Source organism: Empidonax traillii, unplaced genomic scaffold (assembly GCF_003031625.1).
Source record: "Empidonax traillii isolate 1590-97213 ecotype Southwest subspecies unplaced genomic scaffold, ASM303162v1 scaffold245:size1430315, whole genome shotgun sequence".
Lineage (NCBI taxonomy): Eukaryota > Metazoa > Chordata > Aves > Passeriformes > Tyrannidae > Empidonax > Empidonax traillii.
This window is the reverse complement of record NW_020955438.1, coordinates 1,305,759-1,326,700: the sequence shown is the minus strand read 5'-3', so window position 1 is coordinate 1,326,700 and position 20,942 is coordinate 1,305,759. Positions and strand designations below refer to the sequence as shown.

At 40.7% G+C, this 20,942-nt stretch overlaps 1 protein-coding gene across 1 annotated transcript in view; it reads right to left on the bottom strand.

Annotated features, from left to right (window-relative positions):
* The window catches only part of KCNQ1 (potassium voltage-gated channel subfamily Q member 1), a 112,610-nt gene extending 99,278 nt beyond the window's left edge, over positions 1-13,332 (bottom strand). The window contains exon 1 of the mRNA XM_027888729.1: positions 12,935-13,332. Coding sequence (XP_027744530.1) covers positions 12,935-13,332 — 398 coding nt within the window. The remainder of the gene's footprint in view (positions 1-12,934) is intronic.
* Between the last annotated feature and the right edge of the window lie 7,610 nt (positions 13,333-20,942).

Here is a 20,942-nt window from a genome sequence, read left to right as displayed (position 1 = left end):
CGTCTTTTGGCAATAGACAGTTGCAAACAAATCAGGCATCAAAACAAGGAGCTTCCTTGACCATCTCAACAGAAGGATGAAGCACTGAACGCAAACAGCCCCAGTCACTGTCTTAGAATTGGTTATTTCTGGTCAGGTCTCATTTTAAGACTTTCAAAGCTGCTACAGAGAGCAAGTGAATGCAGGTCTCATTCCAAGTCAGTTAGGGACATTCCAACATATCTTCCCTAGCCATGAGTGAAAACCACAGTCCCACAGATGGGACACATCTGCAACTTAAGGGGTAGAGCTGAGATCAGAGAAGATGCTTCCAATGCAGCTATTCCTAACTACATGCTGTCAATCTCCTCCTTGGCAGCTGCCATAAAGTACATATTTTTTCATATCAGCTTCTTGTATTGCAGTTGCAGTTCCACAGTCACTCTCAAACTAAAATCCAAGGAGTTTTCTTACATCTATTTTGTTTAAAAGTAGCTCAGATTCACTTTTATTTGCACTTCCACCAGTTTCTACTGATGCAGTTGTAGACCCACATGGAATCTGTTGCCTGCTCAAGTCCAGCAAGCTGACCTCAAAAACAAAATCTCAGAGGTAAAGCCATATACAACTGTGGATGCAACTGTTCAAAGTGATTTTACCTCTGGCCCAGTTCCCTGAAGGTGGCAAGTGTGTGGCTTTAAGTGTGTGGCATGAATATAGAACCACCCAGTGAACATAAACTCTGACACCGCCATTTTTAATATAAATGCATAGGCACTACTGCAAAGTATAAAAATGCATCCTAAAAGGATAGGTAACATAGGACTTAGTTTCAACAGCAATGCAAAGTAATTACAAATTATAGTTCAAAACCACAACTGTCTAAAATTCAGTATCTTAACACTGCCCTATGCAACTCCAGTCAATCAGTTCTTAACACTCCATTTTGCATTTCTTTACCTGTTGGATTCAATTGTTCAACCTGCGTTCTTCCTGAAATCAAAGTACTTCTGTGGAATTTAATTTTACATTCAGCAGAAGGCTGCTGACTAGAAACATCTTTCTAACACAGTGTCAGAATTGATAATACCAGATGACGTTAAACAATCGGCAACTCTCCACTGCCCAGCAATTAAAATTGATAAGAAGCCTCTGTTCTTCAGGATTTCTTTTCAAGTCCAACAGCAAGCTCTGGAATTGCCAGCCACTGAAGGTTTTTATGACTTTGCTTTTTATGAATGCACAGCCTAACAGGCGATAAGCGCTTTTGTGCACTTGGCTGGTGTTTGCCCATGATCAAGACTGTTGACTGGGGGTTTATTGGTGTGAAAGATGCCAACAACACCCCAAGGACAGACTGGGACATTCCAGCACTTGTCAGAGAGGTGCCAATTTCCCCCTAAATCAAACACTACTGTGATTTCTCAGAGCCACAGCAATGCTGATAACAGCTTTAGACGTGGGTGCCAGGGGAGAGAGCAGTGAGATTGTGTTACTCACCACAGCTAGAACAAACAGCCTACAACTTCCATTGAACCTGTGAGTCAGGGGGCAAGAAGGCTGAAACCTTATTTATGATACTGTTGTTGCTCAGTCCCTGATGCCACAGCATCAACACATATCCAGGGGTACCGAAAGCAAAGTGCCCCAAGGTACCAGTGCAGTATGAGGGCAGGGTGGACTCAGAAGTACAGACTGGTTACCTAGTTGTACTGCCACTTTACCCTGGAGGCCATGAATATTCCCACACTGCTACAGGATGTAAAGATATAGAAGGTGTGGAGATCCCTGGTCCAGAAGATTATGCTATAGTACATAGCAGTGGTATCTACTCAGGTGCAGTCACAGCCTCTGCCAAGCTCAGTGCCAGCTTTGGTCCCAACTAGAATTGTTAGTGTCTACCTATGCTAATAAGCCCTTTGTTAGCACAGGCACAACCCTCAACCGTTGTGGCTGTCAAGTTTTTGGGCCAGAACCAACTCACACTCCATCAGTTGGCGCAAGTGCGGGGCTTGCAAATGCATTCTCTCTACCTTCATGCTTTAAAAGCAGCTTTATCCAGGCTGATCTAGCAGGTACTGCTCAATTATAATCTACATTTCAGTCTAGGAGAGCAGCAGAGACACATCTTCTAAAACCATCTAGTTGACTAGTATCAAATGTAGTAGAGACAGGAAATAGAGAGAAAGTTACGGCCAGTACATCTCACTGTTTCATTCAGGTCCATGGGTGTTGATAGAGCTAATCCCCTCTTCTTCTGTATAAAAAGTGGTATAAAGCAGCCAGTAAAGCTGACTCAGAGGAGTTGTGAGGAAGAAGTAAGTTTACAGGCAGTCCTTACTCCTTAGTGTCTAAGCTCTTTTTCTCCATTTCATTCCACAAATTCTAACTTATTTCAGCTCATTACTATAAAACAGTCACGTCTACACTGGGGAATTAAAGCATACATGGTCTGGCTTTCCCATGACTATTTATCTTCCTTGATTGCAACAACACCGTCCCTACAATGATCCTGTAAAAACACTTTATTCTTTCCTACATTTATGATTAAATAAATGCAAAAACCAGGAAAAGTGAAGAAACTACTTTCATTACCCTGTTGTATCCTAACTATATAAGAAAACTAGTTATTCTAAGATGAGCTCAATTACAAAATATCTTTTAAAAGACATGCCCTATAATGCTAGCTTTATTTTATAAAGTAGGTGCTAATCTCAGAGGTGCAGCCAAATTTTTTCTAGTTAATCATTTGTTGCCTATGGGACATTTAACTCCAATTGATTTAATTTCTGCCTTCGGTTCCTGTCTGAACTCACATACCAGTGGTATTTCACAGCCACTGGTGACTAAAATTCAGCAGAATACAAAGTCCCTTCTACACACCACACAGCTTGAGACATAGTATAATTTCAATAATGACAAACAGAGATCATGAAATTCCTGAAATTATTTCTGTTTCTTTGAAGAGAAAGGTATGTGATATAAAACTTTCCTCAGAAGAAGGAGACCACCTCAGCAGAGGCTAGTAGCTGGTATCAAAACCTGCTTCAGTGTTATTTCCACTCTTCTATGTAAGAGGTATAAGCTTACAGATACTATCCACTGAAAACTTCTAGAGATTATGCTCTTCTTGTAGTAAATCACATTTTCACACAGTCTGTTCAATTTCTTAGTCTCACCTTACAGTCAGCTTTGATGAATGTATAATGTTTTCTGTTAATCCACACAACAAAGGACTGCCACAGAAGTGATCAGGAGGCAACCTCGGTGTTTGACAATCAGAATGCAACAAGCAGTTCACACACCCAAGAAGGGTGAGCATTAACACAAGTACACCTACAGCCTTGTATCTGGCTGCAAAACCTGCAGAATCTGAAAGTTTTCTTCTGTCCCTCATTCTTGTAGCACTTCTCTCATTTCTATGGTTCAAATACATAGTTGTACAAATAAGAACATAATATTAAATAAAAGCTACAAAGAGCTATCTTGAATAAACAGAATTATGAAGACATACAACTGACATGACTGTGTAACATTTAGATGTCTGTGCCTGTCATACTTTACATACTGTTGAAACAGGATGCTCAGACAGCTTAGCACCAGGGTGCTGGATGATCTGTTGACATAGAAAACATCAAGTGAGCAGGTTTATTTTGTGTGAAGTGCTGAGATAATCTACTATCAAAACTTTCTGGGTCACGGGTAAGATAGCAGCATACAATCACATGAAGTTCACTCACACCACAACAAAGCAATACACATTTAGTTACCTACTCCTTCTCAAGTATGACCCCATTTTACTGTCTTCTAAGACAAGGAGTGAGAAAACAAACAATACCCTCAACTAAATCTCCTTAGGATGAATATTAGGGAAAAAAATATGAAGTTTGAAAAGGTCAGATAAAGCCTCTGTTGTACAGAACACAAAAGCCACTGATTCTTAACAGGATCAGGACAGGGCGTTCTCTACTTCTTGAGGTCACAGGATAGAAGATCTTTCTTCTTGTCGCTTCTCCTATCTCCATTGCTCTGCACAGATAATTGGGCACAGGCATTTGAAGGGTGTAAGAATGAGATTAGCAGTAGCAGCTATTTCCTGCATTCATTCTCCTTTGCTCTACTTGTCAACATCCATACAAGAGATGAGGCACCTTTACTTCAACCCTTAGTTTGACTGTGGTGCCCGCAAGGCTAATTGTGAAAAAGAAGACTCCAGCCAATTCCAGCCCATCTTCAGATGACATGGTTTCTCTGGGAAGGCGATAGCTGCTGCAGGAACAAGCATATTCTTTGAAGGCAATTCCTTTCTTCGCAGAAGGAAAATACATTCATTACAAAGACTGAAGCCATTGTCGTACTAGGGATGAACAAGGTTTCTGTAATCTTTGCCACCGATACCATGCCTCTGCCATTAAACCTAGTGTCTTTGGAGAGGATCCAAGGAAGTAATCTGATGGGTGATTTACATTCTGTTCTCAAACCACAACCCAATTTTCTTTACTATCCAACCCATGCAGAAGTATGTTATATTAACACTGCAATGGAAAAATATTAAAATTCAGTTTTCTACAACAAACGTGACAAAATTGTGTTGTCAAATGACACCTAGTAAGTCCACTGGCATTAGCAAAACACATGTGAGATTCATGTTCCTATTGAAAACTTTAATATGAACTTTAATATGAAATTCAAAGATCAAGATCAATACTTGCAGAAGCAGAAGAAACTTAAAAGGATGCAGAAGCCTTGTCCTAGGTTTATTTTGGCTTTGGTTAACATTTTTCATAAAATATTAAAACATCACATTGATTGTGAAGAACATATGAGAAAAAGTAAAAATACCTACTCTGGGCACATTGCTAGGAATATATAAAGGCTACCTAATGACTTGTAGTATAATTTCCTATTTTTGGCAGTTCAGAGCTTTCAAAATGATAAAATTCCAAGGCTGCAGATGTAGTGCTTGATGTATTCCTTGAAAGAAAACACCCCCATGCAGATGCATTCTTTTCTTAAAGTCAAAAAAAGACTCAGTTTTTAGAAAACGTGTGTTCATTATCTTACACAACTGGCAGTTCTGACATTAAAGCAGTTCAGAGATAAAACCTGGCTTTTGTCATAGTGTTTGTACTAAGCTTTAATAAATCACTGGCTTATCCTGTGCCTATTTTTTATTGTAAATTTTCCAGGTTCTACATTTTCTGTTGTAAAGTGTGGTTGTTAAGGAAGAAAACTACCATTTAAGAAATGTGGGACAGTACTTTTGGATTTTGTGTGGGTTTTGTTGTTGTTGTTGTTTTGAGGGGTTTGGTGATGGTTTGTTTTTGTTTTTTTTAAAAGTGCTTATACTATACTTGTTTACCCAGGCCATGGTTTGCACTGTGTGCAATTTCTTACAGCTCCTTGAACACAGAAAATAGCTGCCTTTTACTATTCTGTACCACGAAGTAGGAAATATAAGAAGAAAAGCCATGTATCTGGAAAAACTGATCAAGCCAGACAAGGGAAAAGTTCACACCAAGCACCTCTCTAGTCCTCCAGATATGCACAATCTGTAAATTAGAGAAAACTCTTGATTTAGAGCAGTTTTGGAATTTCCTACTAAAAATCAAAACCCAAAACACCAAATTCACTGTCTAAAAACACATATAAAATTAAATTTGACTATTAAAACATTGAATACTCCCTCTGTTATTAAATATATATATATACACACACACTCTCACGTATATATCTTTCTGGTAGGAGGCAAGATAAAGTAGCTATTGCCATAGCAGAGGCTTGCAAATACATGGGCTCTCCCATTACCACCACTGGTATAATAATGGTTCTCACAGGCCATTATGCCAGATGAAGCGTGACTGTATGAGGAGAGCTACTCCCTTACCTAAAACCCAACCAATCTGCGCATTCTTCTTCTCTAACTCAGCCTACCCATCAGGTTTATTTACATCTGGCAACTTTCCAAGACATTTGAAACGTGTTGGACCTCTTGGTGGCAGGCAGAAAACACCTTGCCCCCCAACAAGACAGTATTTTCCATCTGGAACTGAAAGAGCAAATGTTCACAGCTTTTGTGTTCGGCCACTAATGCACATTAAACAACCTATTAACGCTCAAAATTAATGAGGTACTGCCAAGTTTAAAGTCAGCTAAGCACTGTGCCTGTGCATAGTTCCCTACAGCATATGTTGGCACCGTTGTTTGTAATACATCCAGCGCTCAGGCATTTGGAGCTCGGCCTAATTAGTTCACTGCAATTGAATCTCAACTCTATCCTTGATTCAGCTGCAATGAAAGTTTTGAAAGAGGCCTATCTACACAGCCTTGCACATTTTTTTCCCTGGCACTTGAAGGGCCAGGGCAAGGAAGCGTGCCAGAATTGCCCAACCAACCATTTGACAGATATACAGAGATGTGAATACTGCACTTACTGGTTTTCTTAAGATCATTCAGGTGCAACTTTTAAAGGTAGAATAATTATTTTCCTGGAGGAAAGCAAATACCAGAGAAGGACTTGAAATGTCATACTGGAAGGATAGCAGGAAGACAGAGAAGGCCTATCCCCAGGAAAGCCTGCTCAAATTAAGAAAATTCATAACTTGTACGTGTGCATTTCACAGAGTTGTTTCTCCACTGCACACAACCTGTCTTCACTGAACGTTAGTGTTCACCACTTTACAGCCTTCTGCTTCCATTAATTATTTGTATCTGCATTTCTTAATGCGAGAACTTCCACTGTCCCACTGGGAGAGAGAAATGGGGACCCTTTATGATGTGTAATTGCCACTCTTGAGGTCTTCATTGCATGAACTTGGACTGGTCTTAATCACAAGACAGCCAGACAGTCCACAACAAAAATGGCACTTCTGATGAGTTATGGACTGGGAAACTTGGCAAGAGAGAAAAGTTGTGTACTGGCCAACCCAAACTATCTCAATCACACAAGTCTCAAAGAAGAACCTTCATGTAATATTGTAGCTGAGAGGCTGCACTTCAGCAAGCAGCAGGAAAGGAGGGAGCAGCAAAACCCTTACGTCACTTCTTGACCTCACCTGCATGCAGAATCGGCCAAGACTCCAAGCTTCCCTATCTGGCTGATCAGCAAACAAGGCTGACCCTGCAACAGCAACTCCTAAATATGAGCACACTGTCTCATGTGTACAATCAGCCATGATAATGGGGCAGGCAAATGGTCTTTCCTCCTCTGGAAATATGTAAAGTCACCTTTCCAATCCCCTGTCATCTCAAGATAAAACTGTTACCAAGCTCATTGATAGATACTTAGCGTAAGGTTGCAAAGATGTCCACTCAGTCACAAATCAAAACGCCAAACTCTGGAATAGGGATGAGGAAAGGAAGGGCAAGGGGGAAAGCTACAAGTATCACCTTGTTTCCAATTAATTTTTCCCACCTGTAGTCTTTGAGCATGTGTGCGACCTCAAAGATTTGTTTAAGCCACTGCACAGCTGTAACACACCATGCTCTTGAAACGGTGAAGTGACAAAGTGGAGATTCCCATTATAACAATTATATCTAGCATGAAGAGGTGGGAGTATAAATAAATTTTAGTATAAATACTAAATGTTGGTTGCAAGCAACAGGAGCTCACAGACAAAAGATAAGCAAACATTCATTCGCATCAGTCTCTGCATGACAAGAAGCAGAATCTCTCTCTCAAATCTGACAAAAGGAGGGGGCCAATTTGACCTCAGCTAAACCACCTCAGTCTTGATGAAACAAAAAAAAAGCTAAACCTGTGTCTTCCTGCTATTTACAGCAGAAAAAAAAAAAAAAAAAAAAAAAAAAAAAAAAAAAAAAAAAAAAAAAAAAAAAAAGACTAAGTTATTTTTCTTTCCTTCCACTTAGAAAAGCCATGCTTATTTTGGAGGATTTGTATCTTCTTTTTAAAACAGAAGTAATAATCTGAAGTCTGATGTTGAGCCACTAAAATTTCTAAACGTACAAATATTCAAGCCAAAAACATAGCACTTCTGTTTGCAGCTTTCTTGAGCCTGAAAGAAAAGTCGTGTGTGAGCAAGTGCACACACTAATTATTTGGTGGATCTTTTTACATCCTCAGCAGCTTATACAACAAGTATGAACCAGTAAGTTTGGAATTATGTCTGTAGTACATCTGAAAACATAGCAAACCTGGGATTTTAAGTTGGAGTTATGCTTCTTCCTCACAGTATTGTTTGTAAACAGCACTTTATCAACACCACATTGTCTTTAATAATTGATTACTCCAAGTCCTGATTCAAGCAAGGGGAATATTCTATCTACCCTCACTTTCTATCTTTGCATGCATACACATGCAGCCACACTTCTGTGAGTTTGTCTGTTTCTAGAGACCAGGTTTCCAAATCCCAGCTATTGGCCAGTCTAAGCTTATGTAATCAACTTGGGATTGGAACAAACTCAATGACAACCATTGCTGATTAAACCACACTTATACAAAGGCAAAGTAAATTGAACTAGATATGCTTGCAGAGATAAGATAGAAGCTGATTATCTTGCATAGCAACAAAGGAGAGCTGCCACACTGGAATAGACCAATGGTCCATCAGTTTCCAAATTGTTCCCTCTGGTTACAGCCAACACTTCAAAGAATACAGGGAGTCAACACTCCCAGAAGTCATTATTCGCCATAATGAGAACAAGAGAAATCAGTTAATAACTCCAGTTTCTTTAGGCACATTTTAAGATGTTTATTTTAAACTTAAGAGGGTGAAAAGAAGCTCTTCCCTCGAGCACTTAAATCTAAAATAATTCTTTTAAACATGTGACATCTTCACTTATTCTTTACAGTCATTTCCAACACTGGGACAGAGTCCAAGAATTTCAGTAGGCCACTATGAGGACAGAATTTCAGTTTCTTTTGTCCCTCCACCTCTCTTCACAGAGCCTGAAAACTTGACTCATTAAGGCCACAAAACATTTCACCTCTCAAAGCTGCTATCTCAAGGTGCACTTTTATAATAAGTGTGATAAGATGCCCTAGCTTGGAAGGTCATTGAGAACAGTGGCTCTCAGTCATTCCCTCACCTCTGACAGCCAAGGCGGATTTGGTGGCTCTGGCAGGACATTACCATACCTGTAGCCACACCACAGGGCAAGTTCTTGCTTGCAAAGTCCAAGTTTCCAAGCAACCACCAACTGAGTTTGCAGAAGTCATGCATGTAAATCTTCAGCCATGGAGCACAATTTACTTGCAGTGGTAAAATTAAGTGTACATATACTATATACTCCATCTATTATATCTAATAAATGAAATTTATTATGAAATCAAACAAGTCAAGTAGCTGAAATAAAAGTTTTTATCATCTCTACTAGTATTTTTAGGCAGGTTTCTTGAGTGGTAAATTAACAGCCAATTATCCATTCTTTCTCTCCATAGAGACTATTACCCTAGCCTTCAACAATCTAATATAACTGAGGCCCAGTAATTCATTCCCTATTCTGTTCACGTGAGATTTTCTCCTCTTTGGTCTGATCAAATATGAAAAAACCTTAGAAAAGACTTGTCTAGAATTCAATTGATTTAATCAGAGACTGGGATGTCAAATTACCCCGGAAGATTAAAAACATTAACAAGAGAGACAGAATACACATTTTGCATATTGGAAAATAGCTATTTCAGACACCTTTTGAAAGAAGTAACAGTTCAAAAGTAAACAGGTAATTGGCCTGATTTGTTGCTGTACAAGATAACCAGATTCCACCCTTTAAGTCAAGGATACACAAAAGGCTTTGTTGCTTACCAAAACATAGAGCAATCAGTATGAAACAAACATCTCAACCTAGAATCTGTGGATTAAAGTTTATTGTTCAACTTCCCTTTTCCAAACAATACAATAGAAACCTGAGGAAAATAAATTCTGAATATCAGTTCTTATTAAGACTGTTAGTATTAATATTAGTGCTCTATTAGTACTCTACATACCACTTGACTAAGATTCCTGAGGAGGAAAAGGGTGTGACAGGCAATCAGTAGATGTACCTCTTATCGCTTGATAAAGAGTGTTTTAACAACACTCTTTACCAGTCAGAGATAAAGGTCCAAAACAAGTTACATGGACTGCTGCAGGAGTTGTTTCTAACTGTAATAATTCGCGAATATAATTAAGAAGATGGCTACACTCTGCACCACACAGAAGACAGAAAATGAAGAAGCCCGCAGTACTCGTTGCTCCCATCATGGGCTAGATCAGGACTCTCTACTCAGCTCAGGTCTTTATACCCTGATTTAACACCACTTCTTTCCTTCCCCTCTAAAGCTTTAAGACAGCGACCAAGACTTCTCAGAAAGCTGAGAGCCCCCAGAACAAAGCAGGAGGCAGATAGCAGACGGAGTCAAAAAGACAAAGGCAAATGACTTCAGTTTCTTAAACTCCTTTGGGCAGGAAAGACAAACATAACGGTCCTTGCATGCCACGAGGTAAAACCCAGCTTAGCATTCTGTGAACGACTGTTTGTATGCTGACAATAGAATAATCAAGTACTTCCTCCAGCGTGAAAGCACATGCATGACAGTGCGTGTGTGTCTTGTAACTCTGAGTCCTTTCCAGCTCTGCACCTCATCCCTTGTAGCCAACTGTTTGCACAAAGCAGGTCCCATGCTTTCTCCAGAGTAGATGCTGAGACACAACAGCTTCTCCAAATCAGAAAAACCTGCCTTGTCAGTTAATTTTAGTAAGAAACTTCTGTTCCGTAGCCACTCTTCATCTGCCAATACTTAGCACCTGGCTGGCAGGGGCTGTACTCAAAAGAGCATTCCTTGGGACAACAGGGAGTTGTTTGGGAGCTCAGAGAGAGAGATGAAGTAGTATGGACCAAAGATCAGTAACTTAAACTTTATTTAATGGGTACAAAAAATACAAGCTTATGTACCACAAAAATAAGGAGAAGTTGAGATGGCTGGAAACAGTGCAGCCTTAATTCCCTCTGCTGGTGGGAATCAAAGTGAGGCTGCCTAAATGGCACTTGCACATTGCCTTGCAAGAAACATCTAAGGGTGTTAGTACTCTCCTCTGTCTCTTCAGAGCCCTAAGGAACCTGAACAATGCTTAGTAAGAGACTTGAGAATATTTACTGCCACTATCATTTGTCATTGAATCAGAAGAGTTCTTCTGGAAAGAGGGGAAACTGCTAGGGCTAATGATTACACCATGGATAAGTGTGTTTTGAGGGGAGAGACAGACTTACATGTATTACAATATCTTAAAGTAGAAATATAAAATCTTAATTCTTACATAGATAGGATTAATGCATACTGCTAATACTTGGGGGGGGGGGGGGGGAGGAAGTTAAAATTCAAACTAGAACCTTAGGCAGACAAAGGGAACAACCATTTTTGGGTTAGTTTTTGTTTTTCAGAATTTTCCTAGGCTCACTGTTTAGATTTAGAGAGGATTAGTTACAATACTAAACACAATTTATTGTTCCTTCTATACCTAATTTCAGAAACCTGAAAGGTCACAAACCATAAAAGATGGCTGCCTAAAACTCCATTTTAGAAAAAAAAAAAAAAAAAAGGAATTCCAATTCCTGAAAGTGTTTTACATTGTTCAACCATAACTATTAGGCACTTCATAATTATGACCATTAGTCATTTTGTCATCTAATGGCATTATCATAATGCTAACGAGAATGGAGCCCACAATTATCTCAGCAGTTGCACACAGTCATCTCCTGATTACATACATTCAGATGACAGCTGTTTTCCCTCCACTTAAATAAAGTTGGTACCACTTGATCTGATGATCTAAAGACTCCAGAATCCTCAAAAGTGGAACAGAAGCACACAATCCTCAGCTGACCTTAAATAATACTTAGAATTTTAAATCAGAAGAAAATAACTAGATCATAAAAACTGACTTTAATATCTTTTGACCATGAAGTGTCTTCATTCTAGGTGTTGTAATAAGTAATATATATATCTGTGTGTCTATACATATATATATATGTAATGGATCTCCATACACATATATGTTTGTGCGTGCATACAATAAACAGACACATCTCTACCTGACCTTATTACCTATATTTAATATACACCAATTGCCCAAGGGTCACGCAAACCTTTAGCAACACCTCGATTAAAAAGCAATGATTTCTCACGGAGGCACTTGCCGAGATGTTTGTGCACCGCAGACCTACGATGGGCTGGCTTGGGTTGGACATTGCACTCCATAGACAACATCAGAGCCAAAACATTTTCCAACCTGCCTGCAGTTAAACAACACCCTCCAAACATCATCTCCTTCCTGTCTAAAAATAACAGTGATGGCATTCGTACCCGATAGCACAGCTTAGAGCAAGGGGCAATAAAAGAGGCAAGGAAAACGAGCATCACGTGCCTCTCATTCTCCTCTAACAGCATTGCAGCACTGATAACACACCTTTTCGGTTAGAAACTGATGCTGCACAGTGAGCATTGGCATCATGCAGATGTCACTGAACCGAAAATTAGTAAACAATGAATGACACTGTTACCTACTTCGTTTCCACATTCAGTGTCAACAACTTATTTCAACTCCCAGGATAACCTGAACAAAATTGCCAGAAGCCAGATCCTGCCTTATCTGATAGGTTACACCCAAGAGCTCCTGAACGGCAATACTTTCCCCCGGAGCGTAACTTTTGTTTTACTTCACACCTGTTAAAACAAACAAACAAACAAACCACCCGGCCCAAAAGACTGTATCTGTAGGACATTCAAGCCTAGAGTACCGGGCTGGTCTGGAAGACTCCGCGGGGAGGACGAGCCCCCTACTCGGGAGGTGGGGAGAGGGCACGGCGGTCCCTCGGGTGCAGGTGAGGGGCGGCCCCGGGAGCCCCGCACAGCGCCGGCCGCGCCGGGACGGTGCCCCCGCTCCAGGGGACCGTCCCAGCGGCTGTAACGGGAGCGCGGCGCGGAGCAGGTGCCCGGCGGGAGCGGGGCGGTACTCACACGGTGAAGTGGTACACGAAGCACTTCCAGCCCGTGGGCCGCTCCAAGAAGTTGTAGACCCTGCCCTGGACGCTGCTGCGGCTCAGCAGGGGCTTGCGGAGGCTGTAGATGGAGACGCGGGGGTCCAGGCTGACGGGGGGCCGCGGGCAGTCGGCGCTCACCATCACCACCTCGCTCCGCAGGCGCGGCGCCCGCTCCCGCACCGGCTCGGTGCCGCAGCCCGGCGGAGCCTGCCCGCCCTGCGCCGAGGACAGCGGGGCGTAGTGGGCGTTCGGGGTGCTCTCGGCCAGCTCCAGCGCCGACGGCTTCTTGCCGGGCGTCATGCTGCCCCTCCTGGGCAGCGACAGCCGGCCCAGGCTGCGGCTCTTCGGCTCGCCCGGCGGGGAGCTGGAGGACATGGCTGGGGCGGCCGGGGCAGCTCTGGCGGCGCGACGGTGTCGGGGCTGCGCTGCGCTGCCCCGGGAGTTGCGGCCGCCGCCGGGCTCCCTGTCCCGCCGCCGCCGCTGGCCCGGCCCCCGGGGGGCGGCTCCCGACGGGGAAAGGTGCGGAGAAGGGCGGGGGCGGGCCCGTCCCGCCCGCAGTCCCGGTGCTGCCCTGCGGGAGGCGCTGCCGGCGGCCCCGCAGCCCCCTCAGCCTGGCCCCGACGGCGCGGGTTTGGAGGGCAGCGCTTGGTGGCGTCTGGACCGCCCTCCGTGTCACGTTCAGAACAAATCACACGCTGTAAAGTGTCACTCTGACCTTCACCTGTATCACCTGTCCCCTTGTCACCGCCATGGCTGCGTGGAGGTGGCCTCTCACCTGTGTGAGGAGCTGCGAGGACAGGGAGCAGCCTTCCAGCAACCCTGAAACCCAGCAGGCTTTCACGTCGTCTCAGCCCACTCCGTGGGGCAAAGTGCTCCAGTGTTTCCCAGACCTGTGGCCTTGGGTGGCTCGAGCTTCAGGGGTACAAGCCCTTACCTCAGATTTAGGACTACCAAGGCCTTCAGGGTCGACTGGTCCATCCCTTTTTGCAGAATTTGAGCACCTGGGAGCAGCAGAGCTCTGCCGGACTCTGAATCCTCAAGGAGGCTCTTTTTAATATGAGTAACAGGAATTAAGAGCTTGGACAACAGGCCTTGCAGTTCCTCATGTTACTACAACATAAGGAGTAAATAGCTAAACAATGGGGAAAATCGTAGAACGCAATAAACACGGTTCTGCAGTCTTCCGTCCTCTACAGTTTGGGTCTCTCATCAGCAACATTTTGGTTTTTGTGGAAGGGTGCATGTGTTTGGCCACGAAGAACAAGTTGTTTCAGGGCTTGGATAACTTTCCTGTGTAGTAGAGTAAGTTATGACTTCCTTATCTGTGGTGTGAATCTATTTGTCATGGCTTTTTGCACCAATTGGTTAACAATTTCTATTCCCAGAGCAAAGAGGAGGGTGCTCTTTGATCTGGGCTGATGGGTTTTTTCATTCTAGCCCAAAATAGAACAGCATTGGTAAGAGCTATGTTGAGTTCATGGCTGATACTGGTGCTCGGACAAGAATGTTACAGGGAGATAAGGTGCTAAATAAAGTTAAACAAAAACAACCCTGCTAATTGCAGTTCCATTCAAATGTCAGGCTGCAGGAATGGTAGGGGAACTGGGCTAGATCCTTCACTAGTGTAAACAAGACTGGTAGTCCCTTTTACTGATTTACACCCATGTCAAAGGCTCTAGAAAAACAGAAGTGTTTAAACGCGAATTTGCAAAACTTCTTTGTAAACCAGCAATGTACTAGCCAGGCTTTCCCTCCCTCCATAAGAGCATGAAGAACAAATGAGCTTAATAAAAACAGCATTTCAAAGGAAAGTTTTCCCGTATCTGGTCAAAACAGAGCCAGGTTTCTCTATTTTGAGAAACTGTTCTTTCTTGCAATAAGCCTGCAAGAAAAATGACTAATGGAAGAAAGAATGTCATGGCTACCCTTGAAGGCTCACTGTTTGAGGACTAGCCTGATAAAGTCTTGATATCAAAGTTAACAAATGTCTTTATTCAAGTGTTCCACTTTGTTTTATAGACCAACATAACATTGTCTGGGTTATTACAGAACCTTATTCTGGAGCCAGCTGCAAAACATAACTTACAGAGTTCAGCAAAACCAAAGGCTATGTGTTCATATGTTCATTATGTTGCTTTTCAAAAGCTTTTCAAAATCTTTTAAAAATATCTTGCTATTATGCTGTTATCTATCCATTGATAAACAAAACAAAGTATAGAACCCCCACCGTATCTGAACTTAAGAAAATGGAATTTCTGTATTACTTATGCAATTTCCTTCCAAAACACAACTTAAAGAGGTATTATATACTTTAATGGCTAAGCAGAGAAGAAAATAGGTAGGAACTAAATTTGATCTTCAGTGTCCAATGAGAAACTTCCGAACAATCAAAAATTTTTTCACTAAAAAAAGAGAAAAGTCACAAATATATTCCATAGCCCAATATCTTGAAATGTTTTTCAGGTCAGAAATATTTTCATAACGTTTTAGGTTGGATCTCTAATGTTGATAAAATATTTCAAAGAATCATCACAGATAAAGGAATTCTAAAATATTTAAAATTAGTATTGAGACAATACCTAAACAGCTTTTCCCCGGAGTCAAGGAATTAATCAAAATCCACTTTTTAAAATTTATTACTGGTGGATGATAACGTTTATTTTATTTAGTAAAAATAATTTTGTTAGATAATTGCCAGCTATGCCATGTTACTGAATGCTAAAACTTCTGTCTGGCACAGATAGAGGCAAGAGCGTAATCAAAGAAAAGTGTCAAATAGATGAGTACTTAGTGATGAGAATCCAGGGAATAATTATCTATAATGTATCTTAAGTTACCAAAACTGTACTATAATGTGCAACATTTTCAAGATGAATACTTTACCATGGTAATGGCAATTCCTGATTTTCCCCTTCATAAGTAGCCATGTCTTGATAACAAACATGTTCATTTTACAGAACAACAGAATTGTGTTAGTAGAAGAAGACAAAAAAAATATCCAGAAAGTACGGTGTAAACATGGAAGATCTATAAATGGGAAGAAGAGGCAGATGAGTGTTCAAATACATTTATAGATCCAGGTATCTAGGCTTTGATAGTGAAGAGAATAGGAAGATACGTTCAATAAAGAGGATGTAAGTTTTAAATATTAAGGTGCAACTACTACACTGAATTGTTTCTTAGAACAATAAAAATTTAGTCTACTTTGAGGATGTATAGCGCTGTAGCAAAATGAATAACAACCATGATATTTGCTATTTCCCAGTTTGCAAGTACGGTTTTAAATCTTTATGTTTTTAAGAGGACTTTGCTTCTAAAAATGATATGTCATAAGTCGTTGAAGTATGATGACAATACATCAATTAAGCAGATGGTAAAGCTCCCAGTTCTAGTAATTTAACTGGAGCTAGACTAGTAAAGTATTTCTGAAAATCCCACTATTGAGCTACAGCAAATCAAAAATGTTTGTACCACCTTGGGGCTCTGTTTCTGTTATCCTGTACCAAATTATGACTGATATCATGCAGGCATTGTCAGATATGCTGATTACAATGCTGTATTTTCACTTTGTGCCTGCCTGTGATCATGTCAGATCACATTGCTAATTGTTTACAAGCTGGAATTGCTGCAGCTAGTTAGAAAGAGGCTCCTTGATCTTTTACGTGAGTACTTCCCCGTGGAAGCTAAGACTCAAACAAACAGTAAGTATCTGAGTGTTCTCTGTCTTCTGAAAGCCTTTAACACTTCCGTTGCAATTACAGGCTGCACCAGTTTTCCACTGGCATGGAAATCATTTTGTTTGCTGTTAGATTACTTTGGGGGATGGTTTTTGTTTGATTTGGTTTGGGTTTTTTGGTTTGGTTTAGGTTGGGTTTTCCTGAATGTCACTTTCCATTTCTGCCCAGCTGTAGGAGGGAACATGTTAAAAAATTTTTCAAGGAGAGGAGAGTTGTATTGTCTTACTTTTGGGACCATTTTTCTTGAATTAAAACAAATATTTTGTTGCATTCCATTTCCTGGAGAATCCACCATTTAATCGTCAGCAGATAATTTTAAAAACAGCCAGTAATGAAGGTAAACGCACTGAACTGAGAATAAGTTTCTAGATTTTTTTATACATTTTCATATAGCAATAACTGTATGACAAAAACTTTTGAAATATTATCTGTCAATTAAAAAATTCTGTTCACAGATGCATCATTACTTTCATAGCTTTCCTATTAAAAGCTACAAAACAAGTAAGTACCTAGACCACACACACAAAGAAAAGACTGACCACCAAGTTTTTCCTTCAAGTGAATTTATACCAGCTACCTTGATCAGTAAGATCCACTGTTACCATGTCATTGCTCCACCTTCAGTGTGGGCTTCTGTTAGCCATTGCTGTCTGGGCTTCCTGGATGTCAACAAAAGCAGTAGTACCACCAAGAAGTATGAGCAAAGAATGTCTGGGGAAGGTGACACCTTTACTAATCATTCAAAAAGCACCACGTTAGGGTGCTGCTAATTAGGACAAGATCTGCTGTGAAAGACATGGGAGATGTTCATCCTTAAAAATTACAGAGATCACGGCAGCATAGATGATGGGCAAAGTATGTCCTGGATCATACACTCGATAAACTGGACAATACAGCCTCATCTATTCTGAAATGCTGTCTTCAGAGGCAAATTAACTATCAACAGGTAGAATAGAACCTGGGAAAAGAAAGAGAAACCCATGTTCCTCCATTTGTAACAACTTCACAAAGCAAAAGCCACCTAAAAAGTTAGAAATTAATCAGTCGTGTCAGAGATCACATTTATGGATCACTTCCTTAAAAGACTAATCACTGTCAAAAAAGACACATTTTAACAGGTGTTTCAGTCTCTTTCAAGACAGATGGAGCAGTTAGAAAAGAGCTAACAACATTCTATTCAAAAAGTTTAAACTGATTTTAATTCCCTCCCCTCTTTGCTGTTGGGTTATTTTTAACTGTGGATGCAGTAAGTTTAGGAATCTGATCAGTAGAGAGAAGTCACATTGCAAAGGGTAGTGGCATGCAGGAGATATCTGGAGCATGGAGGCTGTGCAGTCCAGCAGCTGATAATCCTGATTAACATTATCTGTTTGAATGCTATCTCAGTGCATGGTTATGTCTACATTTATATTACAGTTTTACATTGTTTCATAGGTTTTCAAAGCACATTCATGTTCTTCTGGGAAAGAATGTTATTGTCTACCAATGCTCACATTTTAAGTTCTAAAGCAAAGAACTTTGTGCCTATTCTGAGTGTATATTTAGACTTAGGCCACACAAACAACAACAACAAAAAAAAAAGTTGATGAGTACCTCAGCCTTCTCCTCATCTGCTGTTACCAGTTTTCAGACATTGTTTACCAGTGGGGATACACCTCCTTTGACCCTCCTTTTCTGGTTAACATACCTGTAGAAGCCCTTCTTGTTAATCATTGTGTCCCTTGCCAGGCTTAGTTCCAGCTTCACCTTGGCCTTGGTCATCCCATCCCTGCACAACTGAACTTCATATACACATATGAACTTCTATACACTTTCCAGGTTACCCATCCTTGTTTCCACTGTCTGTACATTTGCTTCATTCCCTTGAGTTTGACCAGCAGTTCCCTACTCAGCCATGCCAGTCTCTTGCCTTCCTTGCCTGATTTCTTGCTCTTGAGGATTTACTAACTCTTGCACTCTAATTTGAGCCTTGCAAGGTGAAAATAACCCCAAACTAGACCGCCATTTGTCCATAAAATTAGTCCTGCTGCTTACAACAATATTTCTGTTATTTTTCTTCAACAACAGCAACGACAAACAAACAAACAAACAAACAAGTCAAAAATCAAAGTAAAATGCCTTCCAGGTAAGACTGAGCAAGAATATATCTGCAAAAATGCTTGGTAGACTCTTAATTTTTCTTGTTCAGGAATATTCATTTATATGAAAGGCCAGTACCAGCCAACTGGAATTTCAGTTTCTGTCAATAAAAATACACATTTATTCTACAGTTAGTCTGTTTTATTTGCTCTTGTTGCTGACTAACCAGACGCTTCGAGGTATAACAGTCTGAAGCATTCAGGTCTTAAATATTTACTTGTTTAGGGGCAGGACTTTAGGTTAACGCCCTCAAAATACAAAGAAAAAAGTCGTGCTAGAATTGTAACTGAACTGCTTTGGTGCATCACAGCTTGTAAACAAACCTCTCAGCACTTTCTCTCTGCTCCCAACCTACTTGCAAGTCTTCAACAAAGTGGCAGTAGGAAATACAAAAAATCTAAAACTTGAGAAAGCCTGATAAAACTAAGAGAGAATGCCTTTAGGAGATCTCTGACAAACACACTTGTGTACACACCCGTGTATTTTCTCCAGTCTGTTGCCCGTGATGTCTCATCCTCCCCAGTTCTTAAATGTGGATAACTGTTCAACAATTGTTGTAATTGAAAAGGGCCCTTCTAGGTATTACTCCAAAAGAGAAAACTAAAAAAGCTGACAAAATATTGCAACAATTCTTTTTCATCATTAAGGCAGACTCAACAAGTCTTTGCTTACTCACATAATGCCATACAGGATACATTGTGCGTATTCTTACACATGCCACTGTATCTGAGGGCATCTGACTAATGACATTCTTCAAATTAAGAGATTGTTACATCATCATCTTGCATCAAAAGCAAATTCTCCTTCTCTTGTTAGTCACAAACCCTCTCTTTATTAGGCTAAAATCAATATCAAATAACACCATAGAATAAGCTCCAAGTAAATCAACTGAAATTCTGAAACGCCTCTGAAATTCTTGCTCCATAGTTGCTTATGGAGGGAACTATGCTTATTAAAGGGATGTTCTAGTATTTCAGGAAGAGTTTCACTCTCAGAAGCTGAGAAAGAAACCACTAGCTATCGCTAAATCTCTTCCTGGTGCAGGAACACTTCCTGCCTGTGACCACGTTAATTTGTAACATATAATATCCAACTTCACATGTATGGAATTACATGGCCCAGATAATCGTTCTTCTTCAGCAGGACCCACTTGGCAACCCACTTTTGAAGTCAGGTGTCATCCATCTGACAGTGAATCATAACTGTGGTTAAATGTGTCTTTTGATTGCAGGTAGTTCATTAGAAAACTTCAGTGGGAGGTTATAAACCTGCAATGCAAGGAATATAATGCTAACTGTGTGGCAGAAGCAAAGATTTTTCACACAATAATCCATCAAAGACCTTTCTAATGCCTCAAGTTAAAAAGAAAAAAAAACCTGAGTGATAGGAAAGGTACTAGCAATGTCTCCTCCCCTGCCACTACACCTTTTCTCAGCAAGTAACCTCAAAATGCAAACAAACTGGAAACTGTAAAACTCAGTGGATAGACCACAGGAGATCTGGGCAACAATCGGCTCTGCCAAACTGGAATTTCAGGTTGCTTTCATCTCACAAAATAAAGAGTTTTCATTTCACTAGTACTATTCTAACAGGTAAAGCTAAACAATGCCATGTAATTTAAAGTCTTGCAAAATTCTTTTAACCTGTTCCATAATTGTGATTTAATGAGAAATTCTAGACACATGCCTGACCTTTTTCTAATTGGGTTAATTACAATTCTTGTCTCTGTGTCCTCATCTTCAGTGTCTCGGAAGCTCAGTTGCTTAGCAGGATTTCATGATTTACAATAAATGTGCTAAAGGTGAAGCTTGCTGAACTTGTGCTCTGCAGAGTCTCAAAACTTTGTGGGTGAAGAACACCACAACTTCTTCTATACTGTGGGGCAAGTATGAAGAGAACATGAGAGCACCCTTGTCAGCTCCCTGATTGATGGCTAATTACAAATCCTGTGACCCAACTGGTAGCATAACTACTTTTTAGGGAGCATTTGCATGCATAGTGAGGCATTACCATTTTTTAATTGGCCTATTAAACCACTGTTAAAGTTTGACATAACTTGAGGCTCTGCAAAAGTACCATTCAGTGAGAAACTAACCTTATTGATTTCAG